General features: G+C 31.4%; 1 protein-coding gene across 5 annotated transcripts; it reads right to left on the bottom strand.

Moving 5' to 3' along the window:
- Positions 1 to 3,404: 3,404 nt before the first annotated feature.
- Positions 3,405 to 6,874, bottom strand: LOC142551267 (dual specificity protein phosphatase 1). Of its 5 annotated transcripts, none has more exons than XM_075660412.1 (7): positions 6,749 to 6,874; positions 6,520 to 6,653; positions 5,121 to 5,274; positions 4,914 to 5,049; positions 4,575 to 4,635; positions 3,929 to 4,074; positions 3,405 to 3,727 (listed from the first exon to the last, which is right to left on the bottom strand). In XM_075660412.1, the coding sequence occupies exons 3-7, from the start codon at positions 5,220 to 5,222 to the stop codon at positions 3,711 to 3,713; spliced, it is 462 nt and encodes a 153-aa protein (XP_075516527.1). In that variant the 5' UTR covers positions 5,223 to 5,274; positions 6,520 to 6,653; positions 6,749 to 6,874; the 3' UTR covers positions 3,405 to 3,710. The 5 variants fall into 5 exon arrangements, with proteins under 5 accessions (XP_075516527.1, XP_075516522.1, XP_075516526.1 ...); XM_075660407.1 differs by having other exon boundaries at positions 3,419 to 3,727; positions 4,575 to 4,695; positions 6,749 to 6,870; XM_075660411.1 differs by lacking the exon at positions 6,520 to 6,653 and having other exon boundaries at positions 3,419 to 3,727; positions 4,575 to 4,695.
- Positions 6,875 to 24,778: the final 17,904 nt, after the last annotated feature.

The following is a 24,778-nucleotide window of genomic DNA, read 5'->3' as shown; positions in this document are numbered from 1 at the left end:
CCATCGTAAATGATGATGTACGATAGTCATCTCTAATGAACTGAATTCACCAATGATGAATGATGAGTGATGATTAACGATGAGCTGTTTTGACACGCCATGATTGCATATGATACGTTTACATTAAGTTTTTAAAGTTCATGAAAGATATGTTGATTACGATATTTTTCACTGCTGTGTGCTATGTATAGGTTTTTTTTATTTATGGTACAGGTGTGTTGAGTCTTTAGACTCACTAGGCGTGTGTGATAAAGGTGAGTTCGATGTCAAGGAGACTAGAAGGTACTGGACTCTGAGTCAGCGGACCTGGTGGGCAACACGACCCGAGGACCTTATGATTTTCCGCACGTTTACGATTTTAAGATTTTGAGAGGATATGAGGATGTTATACGCTGTTTTATTTTACTGTTGATGTTAGGATTTTACTCGTTTTTACTCCGCTATGATTTTATTGGTAATTGCTTATGATAATTTTTAAATGAGGTTCTTAAGTAAGAAATTTCATGCATGCGATTTATTTAAATGTTTATTTTGAGAGCTTTTAAAAAAAATATTTCCGTATTTTTAAAACGGTAGACGTTACAGCTACTATATTTGAAACGGATATAATATTTGATTTTATTGACCATCAAATCCAAGTATATAAATAGATGGACTTATCAATCAGTTAGGCTCTCCAGAATCAACGCATAAGTTCAAGTTTCAAGACCCAACTACTTTTAAGATTTCTTACCTTGAGCATCAATTTGTGCTTAGTATTTTCATTTCAAAATACTTGTAAACTGATAGTTAGTGTATTTTTCAGTGTTATTTAAGTAAATAAGATAAACTAGGAGTTTCAGTCAAGTAGTGATAAAGTCCTACTGAATCGGATTGTTACAAAAGTTGTAATCTCCAAAACCTTCTAGTTAATATCCTTGCCACAAAGAAAAAAGGAAGACGTAGGAGTTATTCACATCTTCGAACATCCAGAAACATCTTTGTGTTATTTACATTTTAGTCAGTTTATCATTGATAATCCAACTGTCTTTCTTACTTAGCCATTTTTTAGTGTTCAATCTGTCAGTCTAGCTTCTTTCTGCACATAATTTATTTGATTAGCCAACTGACATTGACTTGGCAAGAATTATAAAATTCAAAGTTGTTAACCCAACCGAATTTTTGGACAAGCTAGTGTGATTGTTTATTCAACCCACGCTCCCTTCTAACCAATCACTCGACAACATGGTTGAAAATTATAAGTTTTTGTATATAACCAAAATTTGAAAACTTAATAAATCAAAATCTAAAATTAAATAAGTTGCATAACCAAAAAATTTATTTTACCAATTTATTAAACATAATTATCAATCAAATTAACGAGGATATATTGAGTGTGTATATGTTTGTTTTATAATATTGCGTAACGATTGAATTTAAATCTCACCTTGCTAAAGTATGTTGCAGGGTTTGCATTGGCTTTGAACTGTTTCCTTTAGATAAGTTAGAGAAATGAAAAACTTATTTTTCCTTTTGTTATAAAAACAAATTATTTTTAGGAAAAATAGATTGGAGAAATGTTATTAAGAAAAACATACGTTGTACAAAAAAATTCAAGTGCAACACGAAATCTCTTGGTTTTGCGTATAATTTGTAATTCATCTGGCACTGAGAATTATGAGCTTGGAATGAGTTTCCGAGTTTGAGACTTGTTTGGAAACTTTTTGTTTAAATTATATTGAAATTTTATAACTAGATGGAGATTAGTGGAGGGATATTTATATTTTGTGTTGATCAATGGTTTTGTGGATTATGTCTGTATATATTTTGGTTAATCGGTTGTTTTGTGAATTATGACTTTATTAAGGTGTTTGTAAAACCAAGTGTTAAACACTTTATCAAAAACTATTGCTGATTGTAACGGTTCACTTTAAATTTTTTAAAATCGTACAGTTGTTCAAATGTCATGTTCCGATTACTCTACACCGCAAAGACAATTATTGTACCCAACAATCTCGTTCTCAATAATTACACTCATTGCAATCAATGAAAATCGAATACGTGACTTTGGCTCTGATGTCAATTGTAGGATCGAGTGTTTGTCATTTTAATAAAATTTATAGTTTATGATAACGGCAAGACTCAAATTTTTTTAAACTATACAACAGTTCAAGTGCACTTTTTGATTACTCTACTCAGCAGAGACAATTGTTACACCGAACAAAGTTAGTGTCTTTATTGATCACGCTGAATAATTTTTATCGTTATTTAGTCTATTGATTTCCGGTAATATATTATTTATGACTTCATATAAAATCATAATTTAAGCTAAAATTACATGGTACAGCAATTGCCGTCGTGCGAATTTTAATATATTAACTAGTAGTTTAAATAATTTTGAAAAACAAAATAGTCATAATTCATTTAAAAATAATAATAATAATAATAATAATAATAAGTCACATTTCAAGACATGGATTCATAAACAGGGGTGAGCACTAAATCGATTAAACGAATTAACCGATCAAACCAAATTATTTTGGAAATCCGGTTCGATTAATTTGGAAATTCAGTTTAATTTGAAAAAATTTCGGTTTGAGAATAGATAACTCCAACTCTCATTCTTGAATTTTGCCCCAAAATCTTGCCGTAAAAAATCCAGATTTCAGGTAAGGATGTAAGGTTCATTGTAAAAAAAAAATGTACTTGTTTGCTGGAGATGGTGGCAATACGGCTGATTTGGGTGAAGTGGTGCCGCGTGTAGATGAATTATGTGTGAACCCGTCGGCAAAGTTTTAATGGATTTTTAATATTTTATATAAAAAAATCGGTTAATTCGATTTCTGATTGAACAAATTGGTTCGGTTTTAATCAGTTATGTATAAACTCGGTTTGCATTCGGTTTTTTAAAAACAAATTCCTTCGGTTCAGGTATTGAAAATTCGATAAAAATAAAAATAGAACTGAAATATAATAATATAACAAGCTAACTTGAGCATAAAAGAGGTTTCATCTCACCACCTCCATGCTAGTTATAGTGACATAAACCTCTCTCAATTAGATAAAGACATTAGCTTGATCTCAGTTGACAGCGATAAACCCCACCCCTATGTAATAATAATAATATGATTATGTATCTTATAAGATGATATCACGTATTTATGTTCGTGAGATGAGTCTCACTCAGTTTAAATCATTGTAAAAAATAATGTTTTAGTATAAAAAATAATGTTTTCATGGGTCGAGTCCTGTAAAAAATTCATCTCACAAAATTGTCACGTGAGACATTCTTATAGGAGTTTTGTGTAATAATATTTCCCAACTTCGAACCTAGCTCGGGCATAAAAATACCAGCAATATATATCTCAGCCCATTTGAACATGCTATAGTTGTATGCATACTGTTACATTTCCAGCTAGACATACACAAATACAAAATGCTGTAAGCACATCACTCCATCTTGATCATGGTGAGAAATTGAGCATTCAATCAATTAGAAAAGTTACCATGAATTTGAATTGATTGGATGTATGTATGAATGCCACAAGCATGTCACGAAGGACCCGTATATGTTTTGACGTATCTAATGATACGTGTTACACATGAAATATTTCTTACCAACAAAATCAATATACACAGTCAAATCAAGAAGAAACTAGAACAAGTATCTTCGTGCCTAATAAAGTCGAAACCAGAGGTAGCGTATAAGCGTCTAAACTTGAAGCACCCTATCAGTCAGTGTTGGCTCCTGTATTTCAAGAATTTATTTGAAGCAAAACCGGAATTATGATCATCATAATGTAACACTAGCTGGTATTGACTAATGAAACTTTAAACACTGTCACATGTTACTAGTTTAAACTAGTCACTGTTCATGCATACACTGTCGTTTCCTTTTGTATTTTTTGAAAAAAATACGAGGTTTTACTTTTTTAAACATAAAAATTACCTTGAAGAGATCGCTCAAACCCATGGAGCTGTGACATAAATCCTAAGTTAGGCGATGCCACTGGTCTTAATATCTTCACATGCTCGAGTGCTTCCAATAAGGGCATGCCATTTTTAAACATCAGATAAGCTACAACAACCGTCACGCTGCAAAGAAGCCAAAAAAATTATAAAAAAGAAATGGAAGGGATGACAAATGAATATGGGTTGACCCCAACCCCGAGAATTTTGGACGGAGGGCTAGACAGGGAAAGATGGGATTAAATCCATCTTAGATCCAGCACTGACCCTGAGAATTTTGGACAAAGGGCTAGACAGGAAACAATGAGATTAAATCATACTTTGCTGGATCCCGTGTACCACTTCAAATATGTTTTCATGACCATAACGTTTCCGAGAGGGAAGCAAAGTATGAAAGGCTTAGGGTATTTTTGAGTGTTGGCGAATCGAATTTACTAAAGAAAACTCTTTCAGAAATTCAACTTCTAGTGTCAGTAAGTTGTCAACTCGCTTAAAATATAAGTCAGGTGTATTTAAGCGAAAAATAAGACTAGGTTATCATCTTGCATCATCCCTAACATACCACTTCAAATATTAACAAAATTATCATTTGTGGAAAAGAAAAAATGTAAAACAAAAAAACACACCTTCGTGATCTTCCAGCAAAGCAGTGAACCAACACCCCACCACCTGTGATTCTTGCTTCTTCTATAAATGCGAAACACTCATCAAAGTACTGTGATATAAGTACATCTTCTTTATCAAGTACTGTTACATTGCACAGAAAAATATCAAAGAATCTCTTTAGCCAAATCATTTTTATATTATCAAACAAATAAAGAAAGACCGGCAATGCCCCATTATTCCATCAAAGAGCCTACCGTAGGATATTCAATTGCATAAATATACAGATTCATTAAAAAAAATGTAAAGTGCAAAACCAAGGCTATGAAATCTAAGTGGAAAATAATGTCAGAATTCCAAACCTGGAATAGTTTTGTATATAAAATCATTAGGATGAGCCGGGGATAAAGAGCTAGCAACTGTCAATACATGCGTGATGTTCAAGCTTTTCAAAGTGATCTTATCATTGGCAGCTCCAAGCGAGCCTAAGTAAAGACCCTGAGACATTATGATAAAAAATATTTAAATGGTTATAAAAGGAAAAATTGTACAAGTTTAGCCTCGATTACCTCTTCAATTTCACTAGGAACATTGTCTTCTTTAACAACTTTAAGTGCTCTCATGATTTGTGCTAAAGCTTTTAATCGTTCCCTAAAAATGCCACCTTCCATTGCTATCAAGGACTTGTATGATTAGCGAAGCTAACCAGAATTCACCAAATGCCTGCAACAAAAGTAAGATGTAAGCCTCTAAAGAAGTCAATCTTGAGCCGACCTTCAAAACATTTTCCAGCTCAAGCTCAAGCTCGCATAAATACTTAATATTATCGACATATCATGGAACGGCATCAGATAAATTTCATTAACCATAATGCATTTTGAAACCTGATATTTTTGCAATATATCAAGAAAGATTGCCTGTGTAACCTCATCTCAGTACTGCTCGCGTTTTGTTTTGGAGAAAATGTCGCTGGTGGCATTTCTAAAAGAAAATTATCGATTATAGTACTTAACATAAATAATAATAATATAAAAACCTTGCTACTCAGATAACAGATTTTTTAAATAAGCTTTACAAATTTTGGCTCGAATCAAGCTTTAGTTAAACATGCTCATAAAGCACATGATCGGCTCAATTCATCTTGCAAGTAAAAAAGTCACACAAATCACTTCAAATCACATTTGGCATAAGCTATTACATGAAAGATGTCATACTACAAAGCAATGCAAATTAATAACAAAAGAATAAAACAAGAAATAAACGCATGAACAGAGAAATTCGAACTAGAACTCTGTTTGGATTGTTCCAAGGCACATTCGCATGAATTTGTCGTTACAAAAATTGATACTTAAATTTTGTATTGAGGGTCGTGTCAGATCAAGTAGTATGTCTCGTAATCAGTAAAGAAAATGCTTCAAATATACATAGATCAAACATTTCTAAAATGCCCATCAATACTTTCCGGCCAAAAAGTTCGAAAAAAATTAAGAATTTCATAGAAGACAAACCCTTTGAATTATCAGCATCAAATCAACAACATAGTCAACTGATGGTCTTAAGAAACATTTACAAATATTCAATAAAAACTCATAAACCATACGGCTAAGTTTCACCTATTTAAAATGACAAGATGCAATCATAAAAAGAGCATTCATGCGGCTAAAACTGAAAAAAAAAAAAAACAAACAAACAAAATATTCAAACAACAATCAACTACTACACTTACTAATAAAATGAAGAAGTTTTGAAGATATTGAACAATCCAAATCGGTGCATAAATTTAAAATCGAAAACACCCATAAAATTTTATAACCAGAACTACAAAATCAACAATTCCACTAGGGTGAAAGCATCGAAACAATCTACTATCAAGCAAACTATTTCATTTTTTAAGTTGACGATCTTAAAAATTTTAAAATATACTAATTTTCAAACAGAAGCACAAACATCGAACAATTTTTTACGTACTTGATAATTCAAAAGAAACCCTGAAATTCGAAGAACACGCCAATTTTACATTCAAGATTCCACTAAAACAACAGAAAGACCGAAATATTCCGTCAATTTTTTGACAGGTAAAACAATCAGGATTTCCACTAAACCTGCAAGAATAATGAAACATTCCAAAGGGATCTTTCTTCAGCATTTTAGATAGTGAATAAAAAGCAAAGGGAAAAATCAATATTCGGAAAAATACCAAGGATCAATTGGAACTGGAATTTCTGAGCAAGAAACGATTTTCCCACTTGTTAGCATTAATTGATTGGGAGATCAAATTTCGCTTTAAATATTCTCTCCAAATAAAATTTTCCCTTTTTCTAACCATTTCTTTCTCTTGAAGTTATACCTAATTTAATTTAATTATAATTATATATATAAAAGAAAACCCCCAAATTCCATTTACTGTTTTTAACGATTTCAAGTAATATTTTTGTCTATCATTTTTCGTACGCGGTTTTTAACAAATTGTAAATTAGGTTTCTTGTGTCTCAAATCTTTATCTGTGAGACGAGGCAACCTCCGAAATTCACAACAAAAAATAATACTCTTAGCATGAAAAATAATATTTTTTCATGGATTACCCAAATAAGAGATGCGTATCACAAAATACGACCCGTGAAACTGTCTCATACAAGTTTTTACCCAAATTGCATCGTTGTATTAATTATTTACAGGCTGGAAACCAATAACCTCCATGCGTGCGAAAGCCACTAAGGAAAAGTTTGGTGTAACAACGCCACGTATCATATTCCTCATCTTGATCCCAAGCCCCAGATGGTATCAGAGCCATGGAAATAGTCTGGATAATAATTTAGCACTTTTTATTCAAATGAATATTTTCGGTTTTAAAGAAACTGTTCAAAACAGTTTGAATGAAGAATATGATTTACCTGATAATTTAGATTTATTGAATAAATGGACTATTCCTAAGATAGAATCTAAAATGATCTATAAGTTAGGAACCTTTGAAAAAATTGGTTTTAAACAAGTAGTTAAAACTACAGAATCATCGGTACCACTTCATAATAATGAAATGGTTATTAGATTGTTAAACAATAAAGATATTTTGACTTATAGGAAAAATTACAGACTCATGCATATAGGTTTAATTCAAATAGCTTTTAGACCTTTAACATTAGAAGGACTACCAGAAAGCTTCATAGCAGCTTTAAGAGATGGTAGAAATTTGAATTGAAAACAATCCCTTATGGGAATAATTCAATCTAGTCTGGCTCATGGTCCAATATATTTTGATGTTTATCCGAATTTATCTTTATCTTTGTCTGATATTAATATATTAGATTCTTTAACATTAAATGTTAAAACTCATGGTTATAATTATACTCCTGGCACAGAAGTCATATGTATCTGTTATCGTATTTATTATAAGACATTATTTACACTGAATCCTATGTGTAGAAGAATAGATAAAAAATTAAATGAAACTATTCTTATAGAAACTAATTTTAATATATCTAATATTACAACCCGTAGATCTATAAAATGGGAAGAAATTGAATTTTCAGAAAACTGGATAATTGAACAAGTTGTTCCTAGAAATCCTATAATAAATAGAGATTTACAACGAGTTATTCAGAATAATGAAGGATCTGTTCAAATACATTTTAATAATGAACAAAGAAGATTATTGCCATCTTCTATCTATACTAGATCAAGATCTAGTCATTCTTTTATTTAGCCTTTAGATTATTTGGTGGATATTCCTCAAACTTCTAGAGCTTCTACTTCTCAGATAAGAGAAGATGTTGAGTCTCCTGTACAAGATACAGTAGATGAATTAATTATTAATCAGAATAATATTGTGTATAATAGTAACTTTCAAAAAGTTAGAGAAACTGATACAGTTTCAGAAATGAATTTTAGTATTTAATGGATAGTAAAACTAAAATTGATTTTACTAAAGGATCTCTTGTTAGGGCAAGGATCAATGCAGAATTTTATTTACCCAAATGGGAATCTTTCAGAAATTGGTACTTTAAAAGTTTTTCTGAAGATGAGTTTAATTATATTGTTGCGGAATTTTATAAATATTGTGAAAACCAGAATAAATTGATTCATTTTGTTCCTTGGTTTTTTAAAACATTTATTATAGATTATATTTCTATTCTTGAAAGAAATTATAAACTTTCTACAGGACACATTCAAAAATCTGTCTATTATACAGGACTCATAGAGGCTTTCTCCTTTTCTTGTTGATTATTAATTTCTTGTTGATATAAAGAAATATTTTCTTCCATTTGATGAAGAGTTTCATAACCATATGGTTTTCCAATTTCTGGATCATCTCTCAATAATTTGTCCCAGAATTTTGTGGAACTGACCCTCCATATGCAAGGTATACCTTCATCAGTGTAACCGAATTCTGGCTGCCATTTCCAGATCCATGGAATACCAAATTCCATGAAAAATAGACATAGAGTCTTACCATCGATCCAATGTTCAGAAAATGATTTTTTAATACTTGGAAAAACATTTAACCAAGTATTCATGGGTTTTATAAAAGCCTCTGGCAAAATCTTTGCGGATGGACCAAAAATCTTCCACCATATTAAAAACCAATTTGGAACTGGATAGTGAAAAACATTTTCACAAATCTTTAAAAACCAAGTATGTTTTCTTTTCTCATTTTCATAAAACAAGGTTTTATTAAAACTTTCAATATAATCCCAAAAATTGAATTTAAAACTCATTTTATGATTTTCAGAATAAAATTCTTTTTCAACTAATGGAGATATACCCCATTTTTCAATAGATATAATCTTCTTAATTATAAACTTTGAGAAGTTATAACTTCCTTTCTGCTGAGTATTACTGAAAAAGTGAGTTATGTCAACACTTTTTGTAGATATCAGAAGATTTTCATAAAATCCTCTTTGCTTGTAGGAACCATATACATATGATGTATTGGTTAGATATCTTTCCATGATACTCCATGGAGTTTTTTCCCATTGGGTATCTTTTTCTTCTATAAGAAGAATCAATTCTCGATGTTTTGTCTCTGTATATAGAGCTGAATCATTATCATCATCTTTTATGATATTAGCATATGATGCTGAAGATTGAGAATCTGTATTACTTCTCTTTTGTTTCAAGAATTCTTGAAATTCATTGTATAACTCATTATTTTGCTCAGTATTACTGGCTGATGAACTGAATAAGTTTTGGGCTATAAGCCTCTGTTTTCCATGCTGTGCAATGATATTAGGGGTTTTTCCCCTGCCTCCTCGCCCTCTATAAGAGGACTCTCCTTTTCCTCGGGAATACATATCTGTAGATGAAAACATTAGGATAAGTATTCTCGAGTTAAGAAATCTGGCAAGTGATTATCTTCACCTTTCTTATAAATGATTTCAAAATCAAAAGGAGCTAAATGAGCTTGCCATCTTGCAAACATTTGTTTAGAAACATCATGTTTAAAATCTTTATTAAACATAAATTTTGCAGATTTGCAATCAGTTTTTATAATAAACTTTTGATTATATAAATCATCTTGAAATTTTAAAATACATCTGACAATAGCTAAGATTTCTTTTGCTACTGTGGAGTAATTTTTCTGGGAATTATTCCATTTACCAGAATAAAATCTAATAAGATATTCTTGTTTATTTTGGGGATCTTTTTGTTTTAAGATTCCTCCGAAACCTATCTCTGAAGCATTTGTTTCCACAATTTTATCCCATTGGGGATTAGCAAGCATAAGACAAGGAAGGTTTTTAACCTTTTTCTTAATATTTCTAACAGCTATTGTATGTCTTTCAGACCAAGGTAAAGGATTTTTCTTTAATCTATCATATAAGATAGCAGAATCTTTAGTAAGATATTTAATATAAGGAGAAATATAATTTAAACTTCCTAAAAATCTTTGTAACTGAGTTTTATCAGTTATAATATCAGGAAATTTTGAACCAAATTCTATACTTCTCTGTATAGGAATTATTTTTCCTTTCTCAATCATATGACCAAGAAATCTAATATTAGTTTGAAATAAAATCATTTTAGATTTTGAGATAACAAGTCCATTTTGAATAACAATATTTTTAAATATATCTAAATGTTTAAAATGTATTTCAATATCATTAGAAAATACTAAGTTATCATCAATATAAACAATTATAAAATTGCTGTAATTATAAAAAATATCATTCATAATTTGTTGAAATTCAGAAGGGGCATTTTTAAGGCCAAATGGCATTACTGTCCATTCATAATGTCCTATTGGAACATTAAAAGCAGTTTTATATCTATCTGATTCTTTTACCTGAATCTGCCAAAATCCTGATTTTAAATCAAATTTTGAAAATATGATAGCATTAACAAGTCTATCTAATAAATCTTTTTTATTAGGAATAGGATGCCTAATCCATTTTAGAACCTTATTAAGAGGTTTATAATTTATGACTAATCTTGGAACACCTCTTTCCTGTTCAGAATGTTTATTAACATAAAAAGCAGTACATGACCAAGGAGATTGAGAAGGCTTTATCAAACCTTTTTCTAATAAAGAATGAATTTCATTCTTACATAATTCTAAATATTCAGAATTCATTTGACAAGGACGAGCCTTGGTAGGAATATTCTTTTCATCAAAATTCTCTTCATATGGGAGAGAGATAATATGCTTCTTTCTATTCCAAAAAGCATTTGGAAGATCATTACATATTTCTAATGAGAACTTATTATAAATAAGTTTGATTTTCTCCTGTAATTTAGGATTCTGTAATTTATCATCTATAGTTAATATATTAACTTCTTCTTTTAAAGAATTAATCTGAAAAGTTTTTCTATAAATCTTTTCTTGTAATTCATTAAGAATTCTATGAACATGTTTAGTTATGAACTTAAAGGAAATAGGATTACCTTGAAAAGTACCTATAATACCTGTTTCATCAACATAAGTTAAAGGATAAATTTGATAAATAAAAGGAAGACCAAGTATAAGTTGGCTAGAAATATCTTTTGCTAATAAAAAATTGGTTTGAATACAGTTTTTATCTTTGCAAATATAAACCTTTGGTAATTTATAATTTATTTCTAATGGTTCTCCTCCTGCATGAGAGAGAGAATGAGTGGTTTTATGAAAATATTTCGTAGGAATTAATTCTTCCTGTATAACATTTAAGTCTGCACCACTATCAATCATAGCAATGAAATTCTTTTTATAAGAATTTTCAATTAATAATGTTATATTAATGTACCATTTTTGAGATATGATCATGCTCAAAACAGATAAATGTTTTTTATCTGGATCAGGAAAAGAAATATCTTGTAGATTATCAAAACTATCAGAATTATTAACTGAATTATTATTATTAGTTTCAATGATTGAAACACGATAATTTAAACTATTATTATTGTGTTGTAAAATTTTTACTTGTTCTTTAAGATTTTCTATTTCTTTAACTAAATCCTGTATAGTAACTGGATTCTGTTTACTATATTTCTGTTGAAGAAGATTTTTAACTTCGTTCATAGAGTAAGCTTGTTCTTGTTTAACAAGAATATTATTATTATTATTGCTAGTTGAAGCAGTATTCTCCATTTGATCAATAATTGTGGATTTTAAAACTGGATCTTTAATCATTTTAAGGAATTCTAAAATATTATTGTTAGTTAACACATTAATATTTAAATCCTGAAATTGAGACATGAGTTTATAAAATTCATCATTTTTATCTTCTATATGATTTAAACAAGATTTTCCTTGTATACAATTATTACATTTATTTAAATCATTAGAAATATCTGATTCACTATCTATTATTTCTTCTGAAATATAATATTCTGAAGAATTCTCAGTTTCACTGTCAGAATTATTATTCGAATCCATTATTATTTTAAATAATGTTTCTTTTAGATTATCATCTATATCTAAATTATTAATTTTGTTTTTAGCCCAACATTGATTAGCATAATGACCTGGCTTTTTACATTTTCTACAAATTATTAATTTGTTTTTGTATTTTTCTTCTTTCCGTAAATCACGGCTTTCTTTTCTTTTCTTCTTTTTATCTCTTTGTCTATCAGACAAATATCTTTTCTTTCTATAAAGTTTTTCATCTTTTTCTTTAATTTTCTTCTTACCTGAATTAGGTAAGTCCATACCAAATTGATCACAAAATTTACCAAATTGTTTTTTCTCAAGTAAATTCTGTCTTTTAATTTGATTATTTAATTTTAATTCATTACAGAGAGCTAAACCCTCTTTAATGCAAGTATTAATTAAATTTCCATAAGTATAATTATCATATGGAATATTAATCTCATCTTTTCTTAATACTTTTCTAATTCTTTCAGCAAATAGAAAAGGTAAACCATCTATAAATTTAGCTTTTCAGAAATTATTATTACAATCTGGTATATCATATATACGAGATAAAAAGGTATCTTTATACCATCTAAAATCAGTAAGTGTTTTACATTTTAGATTACTTAATAAAGTACGAATCTTTTCACTATCATCGGTGAATTTTCCAGTAAAATGTTCAATCATAGTCATTATTAATGAATAAACAACATTTTCTGATTGAATATTATTCTCTATCTTAATAGAATTAATAATATATTCCTTTTGGAATTGATTTAAATAGTTATCCCACCAACCTTTAAGTTGGCCAGTAAAACCTGATATAATCATCTTAGCAATATTTTTATCAGTATTGCCTGAAGTTTTACACACAGTACTATACATAAGTATTCTGTGAGCAGTATTATAAATTTGTTTATCACTAAAACCATCAATATTCCATTCATAAATACTTTTCCCATTATAACTATTAGCAAATATATATTCTTGTTCTTCAATAAGGACGTTCATGGGAGTATGTCTATTATAATAATATTTGGTTTGGGTAGGTCTATCTGCCCATTTAATTTTATTAATTTCTTCTTCAGAATGATCATTATCATTATCAAACTTTTCATTAAGAGTATTCAAATTCAGATTTTTAAATTTTTCTTCTAATAATTTTTCTATATCAGAAACAGAAGATTTAAATTTAAAATCCTTGATATCTGGAGGGGATTGAATAGAAGAAGTAGCAATAGAAACAATATTAGTTTCTTCTTCTTTAGTTTGAATATGAACATCTGGTTTAATTTGATTAATAGCCAGAATTATTTTATCAATACGGTCCTTAAGAGAAACTATCTCTTCTCCTATTATCGTAAGATACAAATTTGTATAATTCTGTTTTTCAATTATCTGATTAATATGTTTAACAGTTATCTGTAACATATCATTTTCAAATAATTTTGAAAAAGCAGTAAAATTTAAAATTTTATTATTCTTTTCTATAATAAAAGATTGTTGAGGAGGATAGACAGATTTTTGAATGTGTCCTGTAGAAAGTTTATAATTTCTTTCAAGAATAGAAATATAATCTATAATAAATGTTTTAAAAAACCAAGGAACAAAATGAATCAATTTATTCTGGTTTTCACAATATTTATAAAATTCCGCAACAATATAATTAAACTCATCTTCAGGAAAACTTTTAAAGTACCAATTTCTGAAAGATTCCCATTTGGGTAAATAAAATTCTGCATTGATCCTTGCCCTAGCAAGAGATCCTTTAGTAAAATCAATTTTAGTTTTACTATCCATTAAATACTAAAATTCATTTCTGAAACTGTATCAGTTTTTCTAACTTTTTGAAAGTTACTATTATGCACAATATTATTCTGATTAATAATTAATTCATCTACTGTATCTTGTACAGAAGACTCAACATCTTCTCTTATCTGAGAAGTAGAAGCTCTAGAAGTTTGAAGAATATCCACCAAATAATCTAAAGGCGAAATAAAAGAATGACTAGATCTTGATCTAGTATAGATAGAAGATGGCAATAATCTTCTTTGTTCATTATTAAACTGTATTTGAACAGATCCTTCATTATTCTGAATAACTCGTTGTAAATCCCTATTTGTTATAGAATTTCTAGGAACAGCTTGTTCAATTATCCAGTTTTCTGGAAATTCAATTTCTTCCCATTTTATAGATCTACGGGTTGTAATATTAGATCTATTAAAATTAGTTTCTATAAGAATAGTTTCATTTAATTTTTTATCTATTCTTTTACACATAGGATTCAGTGTAAATAATGGCTTATAATAAATACGATAACAGATACATATGACTTCTGTGCCAGGAGTATAATTATAACCATGAGTTTTAACATTTAATGTTAAAGAATCTAATATATTAATATCAGACAAAGATAAAGATAAATTCGGATAAGTATCAAAATATACTGGACCATGAGCCAGACTAGATTGAATTATTCCCATAAGGGATTGTTTCCAATTCAAATTTCTACCATCTCTTAAAGCTGCTATGAAGCTTTCTGGCAGTCCTTCTAATGTTAAAGGTCTAAAATCTATTTGAATTAAACCTATATGCATGAATCTGTAATTTTTCCTATATGGCAAAATATCTTTATTGTTTAACAATCTAATAACCATTTCATTATTATGAAGTGGTACCGATGATTCTGTAGTTTTAACTACTTGTTTAAAACCAATTTTTTCAAAGGTTCCTAACTTATAGATCATTTTAGATTCTATCTTAGGAATAGTCCATTTATTCAATAAATCTAAATTATCAGGTAAATCATATTCTTCATTCAAACTGTTTTGAACAGTTTCTTTAAAACCGAAAATATTCATTTGAATAAAAAGTGCTAAATTATTATCCAGACTATTTCCATGGCTCTGATACCAACTTCCATGTCCACAATGAGGAGGTTGGCTGGCAATCTCGGCAAGGGTAGGCGAAAATGTGAGGAAGAAACCTAAAATAACTTACTATTAACTTGGGTGTCATAGTTCGATTTTTGATAAATCAAACTTATAAGTTTTTAAAAATATTACAAAACATTTTATTTTTTGTTTGACAAAAATTTCATTAAACTCATTTTAATAAATTTCTTATCTTATCGTACCATATCTTAATGAAATACTTCTTATCATTACCTATATTTTAATTTTTAAAAGTAAATAATCATAGCATAAAAAATTATTATAAAAACTTTTTTAAAACTTCAAATCTTATTATAATCTCTCAAGTTAACAAAAAAAATTATTTAACATTAATTTTTTAATATGTATGTATGCATCGCTTGCGAAAAAACACTAGTATTCAATAATGAATATCTTAATTCATAATATTTTAATATAGAAATAATCTTATTCAATTACATATAAAAATATATAATTTTAAAATTTTTATGAGGTAGATATAAATTATTAGATTTTATCTTGTGATTACCTAAATATTATATAAAGTTGAAAATTAATTTTACTGATTTATTGCTTTTTAAATATTTTTTTTACTGTGTAGTGACTAAAATTTAAAATAATAATAATAATCTTAGCGTCAACCTAGATTGCACTCTCTGGGTTTGAGCGAATCCCGGGTTTGGCCAAACTCGCCCCAAACCCAAGATTTGCTGAAAATATTCAAGCACATGCATAAAGATAAATCAAATGTTTCCAGAAATCATTTGTGCTGAACTAAGACTCAAAAGTGTTCAATTTTACATCTTATATCGGTATGAGTTTTATAACTGACAAAAAGAGTCTTTCTGCTCAGAAATCTTGTAGAGTTCCTTCAAAAGTTATTGCTAAGAGTTTCAGTAAGAAGTATATAAATATTATGGTTGTTTACAAAAGTTGTAAAATCAAAATATTTTAATGAAAATCTTCTGGATACAGAAGGAGAGTCGTAGAAGAATTCAGTCTTCAAACTTCCATAAAAAAATCTTTTGTGATTTACTTTTGTTACACTTTGTTGGATCGGGATATAAATATTATGGTTGTTTACAAAAGTTATAAAATCAAAATATTTTAATGAAAATCTTCTGGATACAGAAGGAGAGTCGTAGAAGAATTCAGTCTTCAAACTTCCATAAACAAATCTTTTGTGATTTACTTTTGTTACACTTTGCTGGATCGGGAAAATCCTCTAAAAACGTTGATGAGCTGAAATAGCTCGTGTTCTAAGAAAATATACACTGATGAATTAGATCGAGTTTGGTATTAAACCAAGCGGAAAACACTCGAAATAATCCTTCGTTGAGAAACACTGATATATTTTATATCTTGTGTAACTGAATGACTGGAAATAGTTAGGGATTAGTTATGGCTTATATCAATTCAGTTATGGACAAAACTGAACTGATATCAGCTGAACTGATCAAATCAGTTAAGAACAAAAACAAGCAGTTAAACAGAAATAACACAAGATATGTTTATGGATGTTCGGAGACTTCAACTGCTTCTACGTCACCCCTTCTACCACCTCGGGTAGGATCCACTAGAAGACTTTGATTAATTACATCAACTGTAATAACCCACCCAGCTTAGGACTTACCCACTGCCTAACTGAACTCCTAGTCTAGACTGGAGGCATCACCTCCCAACCAACACTTCTTTAATGTCTATGTGAGAAAGACTACATACACATGTTTTAAGTCATTGTGCAAGACGGAATTTGAGTGGTGGTGTGTGTGTGTGTGAGAACTGATCTCTGTGAACTACCCGAAAGTGTTCTCACACACTGAGAGAAATATGCTTCTAAATTAAGCTGATAACACATTGAAGTGTTCTCTCAGAAAACAGGGCTGATTGCTTCTTTAAAGCTTATAGGCAATAAGCGTGCCCTCTCTGTATTTTCCATCAACTCTCATCATCGTCTTCACTGAACTTAGGCTTCTATTTATAGGCGTTTGGCTGAACGTACAGTGAGACTCGTTGAATGAATCCGTTGCAGTTTGAATTTGTTCCCCCAAATAGATATCTGGAACATTTGGCTTTAAGTGCTGCTGCAACGTCTCTTATTGTACTATGATCGTACAATAGCTTTCGTACCTTTGTGCACAGCTGGATTAAGCTTGTCGTATCTGCAAACTGTGTAATGTCCGAGATTTAATTACTGTAATCAGACGCTGATTAATTAACATAATTGAGATTTCAAGAGCAAATGAAGTTGCGAGAGGAGAAGCCGAGCGCCAGGGGATGAGAATATGAGGGCTTGGACAGAAAGTCTGGCGCCCGAGCGATAGTTTTTGACCGCCCGAGCGCCAGTGTTTAACAAGCCGAGTAACCGAACAGAGTGTTCGGCGCCCGAGCAGTACTTTATGACCGCCCGAGCGCCACCTGAAAGTTGTGAAAAGTAGACACGTTTCATAAACATGCAACTTAGGATATATATATACATATATACTTCATTTCCAACATTTGAAACGAGGAAAGGGAAGAGAGAAACGGCTGAAAAAACCCTACGCCTTTATATTTCGATCTGCCCGTCTGATTTTGAATCTGAGTACAGTACTGAGTTTCTATCGACACAAGCTTCAACTGGACGTAAGTTTTACTACGTTTCGATATGTCTTGAAATTATGGTATTGTCAAAATCGGATATGATTCATATATGGTGTTCTTGACATGTTAGACATCATAGAATCGAAGTCCGATTGAGAAACAGATTGATTAGGAAATTGTTATGATTTTTCAGAGGTATATTGATAGATATTGGACAGATTTGGATTATTGATTGATTTTAGATGGTATTGGATATTGGTTATGGATTGTAATTGATATCTGTTGATATTGTATTGACGGGGATATCGAGATTATTCCGTTATGTCGTTGATTTTGAGTTAGATTCATAATTATACAGATATTGATTATAAACAGTGATATTGTATCTGTGATGTTGAGATTGACGGGTTACTGAGACTGTATTGTTATGCCGTCGAAACATCAGCAAATTGATATTGATCAGATTTATTAGTGACTTCGATTATATCGTGATATCGTCGATATGGATTAGATTGTATCTTGATTCGATATTGATTAGATTATGTGTGATTTGAGTATTGATCAGAATAGATTTGGAATTGAGTTGCATATTGAAATTGTGCCTATGCGATATTGTATTTCAGATTGATATGGACAGATTTGACTTCGAGACTTCGACTTCGTCAGACCGCAAAGACAAAGGTATAAATTAATGTTGAGTTGGGATTGCACAACTCGAGTGAGGTTTGACTCGAGTTTTCCTAAATCACATACTTTATTTTATTGCATTGTTATTTGCAATTAAATACGATTGATATTTCTGGTCTATGGATGTATAGACAATGTATGTCTTGAGTCATAGGCGAATGTGCCTAGTCGTAGACATTTGATCTTGTGACAGAAGGGCCGGATAGTGAGGACTCGTCACTGGCCCATTGCACTTTGTTGCAGGATAGGATATTGGCGATCGGGCCAAAGTCCATGACGGTTAGGTCAGGACACCGGATGTTTGGCTATATCGGAGTGGATAGAACTGGAGTCTTTTCTATTACTGGTGTTCGATATGAAAAGAGCCAAAGTCCGTGAATAAGAACATACCACCACCCCGATCGGGAGTGTAGGTGGGTGTATGTTCTTATTCCGAACGGGATCCCTAGATTAGGACTGAGTCGAGTCTGAGTCTGAGAATCACGGAGAATGATTCATTGCTTGATGTTGAATTATGTTCCTGATGATGGTACATGTTTAGAATATGATTTATTCTTGATAGTGATTCATGTTTAGGATTGTAATACATGTGATGAATATTTGATTCATGTTTCTGATTTTGATACATGTTAGGAATATCTGTTATATGCTTTTATATTGTTTTTATGATTGCATGTATACATGATTTACTGAGAATGTAATTCTCACCGGAGTTATCCGGCTGTTGTCTTGTTTGTATGTGTGCATGGCAACAGGTGGGATAGGATCAGGGTCAAGGAAAGAACGAGGCTGGACTAGATAGCGTGGAGATCCGGGCTTCGAAGCAACTTAGGATTCAGCATTGAGATATAGTTGAACCTAGTTGAATTCTTGTAGATAATACAAGATTTGTATGTTTATGTTTAATATGTCATTTGAATTGAATTACATTATGTTTTCGCTTTGTATTTTAAAAAAAATTTAGACCCTGTTTATTATAATTGTTTGAATTATTCCTAAAAACGATTAAGGAATGAATTAGCGTCCGGATCCCCACAAACTGGTTCGCTCCTAACTGATGTTCTGAACTGGTCAGTTGAACTGGTCTTGAATTAGTGAGGTGAAATCAGTTGACTTGTCAGCTGAACTGATTTCACTGATTTAGTTGAACTTGTCAGTTGGGCTCTTCATCAGCTGGCTGGGCTTTTGAAGGTCTTCTTCTGAACCACCTATCAACTGGACAATCAGTTGAACTGCTCTTGATACTTCAGTTGTACTGGTTCAGTTCGATCAATCAGTTGGCACTTTTCAGTTTACGTCTTCGATAGCTTCAGTTTAGGCTCGATAACTGATCAGTTCGTTCAGTTACAACATCTGCACACTCGGTAAATCATTAGAAACATAATAACAAGTTTTGTTAAAATCAAAAACAAGATTGCGAACATGAAATGTTCCAACACACTTTAAATTGTCGCTCTATTGATATAAGTATAATGATTTGTCATTTTGTTTCACGAAATTCTACTTGAATCATTCAACGCTATTATTTAAGTTTTTTACCAAAACTTTGAAGGTTGGGATATGATTTCAATTACTAACATCAGTTGAGATTAAAATTATTAAGATTTAAATAGAAAATTTTGTTAGGTTTTTATTCAACTCTCCTCTAAACACCTCCATTGATCCAAAAAAGTGGTATCAAAAAAGGTTTTATCAACCTTTGAACCTATCTATATCAATGACATCATTAAACAAGATTATTGTGTTCTCCAAAGAGGAATTCAAGTATTGAAATATCAGGATGCAAACTCATTTAGCTACATAAGACGACGATATGTGGTATGTCATTACCGAAAAACCTATCAAGATTATGAAAGCCCAAATAATAATAATAAAATAATATTAATATATTTTTAATATATTTGTAATTTCTTTATCTTCTTTGTGGATAAGATATTCGAACTTATGAAGTTATGCTACTCGCGAACAACTTACTCTTGGTGTTCAACAATCAAAGTTGTAGCAAGCAACTTTCACATGGTATGCCCAATTACCAAGGAACTCCATTTTCACATGGCAGGAAGTGGAGAGGTAGTTCCACACTCAGTTCTTCAGGGATGAACCCAAGGTATGCATTGCTGAATTGTCCAGGTTGACACAAAAGTATGAGAAACTGAAACGTCTGCTTATTCGTTTTCTTAAAAAAGTACTAGGAAATTTTTTTTTTACCCTCAAACTTTCGGCCTATGCATATAAATATACATAAAAATACTTTGACACCATTTTTAAAATAAAACATCCAACTAGTACTTGAAAATCCAAAGGGAATAGTCAAACATGAAATCGTAAATCGTTTTACCAAATCCAAAAAGCACTAACTGTTGAAAAGTGTAACACATACTAAACCTCTCAAAAGCGTAAATAAAATGTCGTAAAAGTCTTTAATGTAAAATCATAAACTAAAATGCGGAAATAGAAGCGCTGGTCCTCGGGTTATGTGCATCGACAGTCCAACAAGTCACTCGTCAAGACCTCCAACATCATGGTTATTTATATCACCTGCATCATACACACCTAGTGAGTCTAAAGACTCAACACGTCCTATCTTTGATAACAAGTAATACGTAATACAGTTAACATATAACAGTGAAAAATACTTGTACTTAAAATATCATTTTCATGGGGATGCATAAACTTAAACTTAAACATTTTCGTAAATATTTCCATGATGCATAAAAACATTTTCAAAAGACATAAACATCTCACTTAAACATATTCATATTCATATCCATATTCGTGTCCATATTCAAATTCATATTCATATTCGTGTTTGTTGAATTCAGATCGTGATTGTGACTCGTATTCTTGATCGTATTGGGCGATGGATCCGTCTAAAGAAAATCACAGTACTGGACGGTGGGGACACCAGCGACACTCTCACCCGTCAACTGAGCTTTGGCCAACATATTAACATATTCGTATTCGTATCACATATTCGTATTCGTATCCGTATCCAAGGAAACACGATCGTCGGGCTCCCACTGGGACCATAACCCTCACGATATTTCCAACATGTAGTAGTCACAATCCCTTCACGTCCTTCAACATGTTATCATCACTTAATAAAAACATGCATATAATATCATTTTATTTTGAAACCAAGCATGCAACATGTCTTTTACATGTCCAATTTAATCCTTAATAATTCATGAACATTTAAAAATCATATTTACACATATAAAAATTCATAAACATGTTACATAGACATATTAGCATATAAAACAACAAATAGGGCACTGCCATGACGTTTACTAATTTTCCGGTGTAAAAAGACCGTTTTACCCCTGGACGTGACGTTTTACGTTTTTGATGTTTTCTTGATTTTCTTGACTCTAACATGTCCCAAATAATTATTTAAGTCTAAATTAAAATTCCCATAATTTTATTTACCTTCAAAACTAGGCTTTTTAATTAATTCGTAATTTGACGTTTTGAAGGCGTTTTAATTCCGAAAAATCCCAAACTTTAATATAAAATTCCTAAATTATAAATTTAGTCTTTTCATATCATTTTAGCCCTTATGAACCATGACCCGACCCCCGTGAGCCGTTTTTCAAGTTTTTAAGTTTAGGAAACCCGAATGTGACGCATAAACTTTGACCCCGAGCCATCTCTTGATTTTATCGAGTCACCCCCGAACCATAATGAACCAGACCCTGACCAACACCCTTAGGTACCCTACTGGAACTTAGGAACCCACTTAAACCACCCCAAACAGAAAAACGAAGCCCCAACCCCAGCTGTGTGTGTGTGACCGAGAACCCCTTTAGGTATAGGACTCTTCATACTATCTTAGGACCGTGCCACCCGACCTAGCCCCTGGTTCACTTACCTAGGACCATAAGGACGCTCCCTGACCCAGCCCAGGCCCCCTGGACCGAGCCCATCAGCCTGCACAAGACCAGAACCCTGCACGCTAATCCCTTGATTCTCGGGTGGGAGTCCTTGCTGTCAAGGACTCCTCCCAGCCCCTTAGCTCGAGTCCTAGCTTGGCTAGGACTCTTTCCTAGACTCCCTCACGACCTTGGCTATCCCTTGGAATGAGCCAACCAAGCCCTAGCCCCTACAACAAAGAAACCGAACCCCCTTGACCATGACAACGGTTGCTGCACCAGATTGCTTCCAGGTTCACGTGTGGTGTTTAAGAGATTATCTAGGACTCTAGAGACCGTGTAAAATCATGCCTAAACATAACCTACATCATGGCAGCCTTTGTATACATGTAAACAACAAAAGTTTGAATCAAAATCATGTTTGAAGTTTCATGGATTGCATAAAAACGAAAATATCTCAAAGTGTCACTTGTTTTCCAAACTTTTCATGCATAAGAAAGATACTATGATGTGATGATGGTTTGAAAAAAAGAATAGGCGTGCCTTTGCGAAATTTACGCACGAAAAACCGTTGACGATGACGAAGAACGGAGCAAAACCATTGGCTTGAATCACCTTGGCAAATTCTCGAAAATTTCTTCAATTACTAAGCATGTGTGTGCCGTGTAGTCTAGGTAAGGTTTTCAAAAAGTGGCCGTGTGTCTTGTGTAAAATTGTAGGGTTTTAGGAGACTTAATCATATATTATGTACTAATTAATTACTAACAAGGCTTTAGGCCTATTAAGCCAACAATTAGGCCCATTAGTCTTAATTAGGATTTAAATAAAATGTTAAAATAGTTTTGGTAAAATAAGTTTGTAAATTAAATAGCCGGGTTGCTAAAAAGTTCATATTTTTGTTGAAAAACCAACACCGATAAAATTTACGTCCCGGCGTACAAAATCACCTCAAAACCCCTTATTTTCAAAAATAAGAAAAAGCATCGCTCATATTTTAAATAATTAAAAACAACTATTTAATAAAAATATTTTTTATTTTTCAGCCATCGGTCTCCGTTCCTCGATCGCAACTCGAATAACCTTTTAAAAATATATTTTAATGCAATAATGTAGAAAAATATATTTTAAACATGCAAATATGCACAACATAATTAATTAATGCAATTAAAATAATTAATTAAAATACAGGAGAATTTAATAATTTGCATGCATGTGGTTCGCGTGGACTTTAAAATTTTCGGGGCGTTACAATTTCCCAGTTGGCTTGTTCATTGAGAGGATCAAAAGGATTAAAAGTATATGCATAGTGTTCCTCCCATAATCCGAGTTTGCAAAGATGGTCCAAAGGGGATAGGAATTTGAGTTAAGGAATAAATTCAAAGGAACCAAGTTCCGTTGCTTCTATGAAATGGCAACAAAGATAGCAGAGTATGAGTAACTGTTGAAAGAAAAATCATACAGGAGGAAGTGTACTATTGGCTACTATTTTCAAGATACGTAGGATGTAGAGTTGGCTGAAGTTGGGAAAATGGGGTTATTTATATGTCCATTGTTGAAGTGCAAGGCCAGTGATAAGGTCAAAGTGAGTTCCTTTCTATCTGAGAGCCAAAATCATAAGAAGTTCACATTTGATGTGGCCAAAACAGAGGATATTTTTTATTTCCTCGTGGAGAAGAAGTTTTCTCGCCGATAACCAAATTCCAAAATCGAGGAACTGAAAGGGACAGAATATTGTAAGTACCATGATTCTTTTAACCATGCTACAAATTCATGATATAAATTTAAGAATATAATCTAAGATTGGATAAATCATCCAAGATAGGATAACATAGACGTTTTGAAGTTCCCTGAGAAAAAAGATACCATAGTAATTGATAAGGACCCGTTTTCTCCAATAAAATATTTTAATTTTAACACCACAAATTTGTGTCATGTTATAAATAGAAATAGGAAAAAAACAAATAGATAGGTCCAAGGGTCCTAAACAAATTATAAGGAAATGTTGGGTGTCTAAAGACATGATGTATGAGGTTAAAATGAAACCTAGTAGAGGTATGTTGGCTCAGTTTGTGTACATAAATAAAAGTGGGAATCACAGTTTGTTAGAGTAGATGCCCTGTAAGCCAACTGTTGGCTAGGGAATTTATTGACTCAGTTGTAATAAGCAATCTTTATTTTAATATAATTCATTATTTCATGGTTTGTTATTTCTTTATCTGTATACTCATGCAATCAGCATAGATAAAGTCCTTGATTATATTTTAATATAAATGAATCGTAATTCGATGTTGAAACTCATTTGTAAACACTGTATGATCTAAATTCGT

Source organism: Primulina tabacum, chromosome 7 (assembly GCF_025594145.1).
Source record: "Primulina tabacum isolate GXHZ01 chromosome 7, ASM2559414v2, whole genome shotgun sequence".
Lineage (NCBI taxonomy): Eukaryota > Viridiplantae > Streptophyta > Magnoliopsida > Lamiales > Gesneriaceae > Primulina > Primulina tabacum.
Note: the sequence above shows the minus strand (reverse complement) of the source record. Positions and strands in the feature narration are given on the sequence as shown.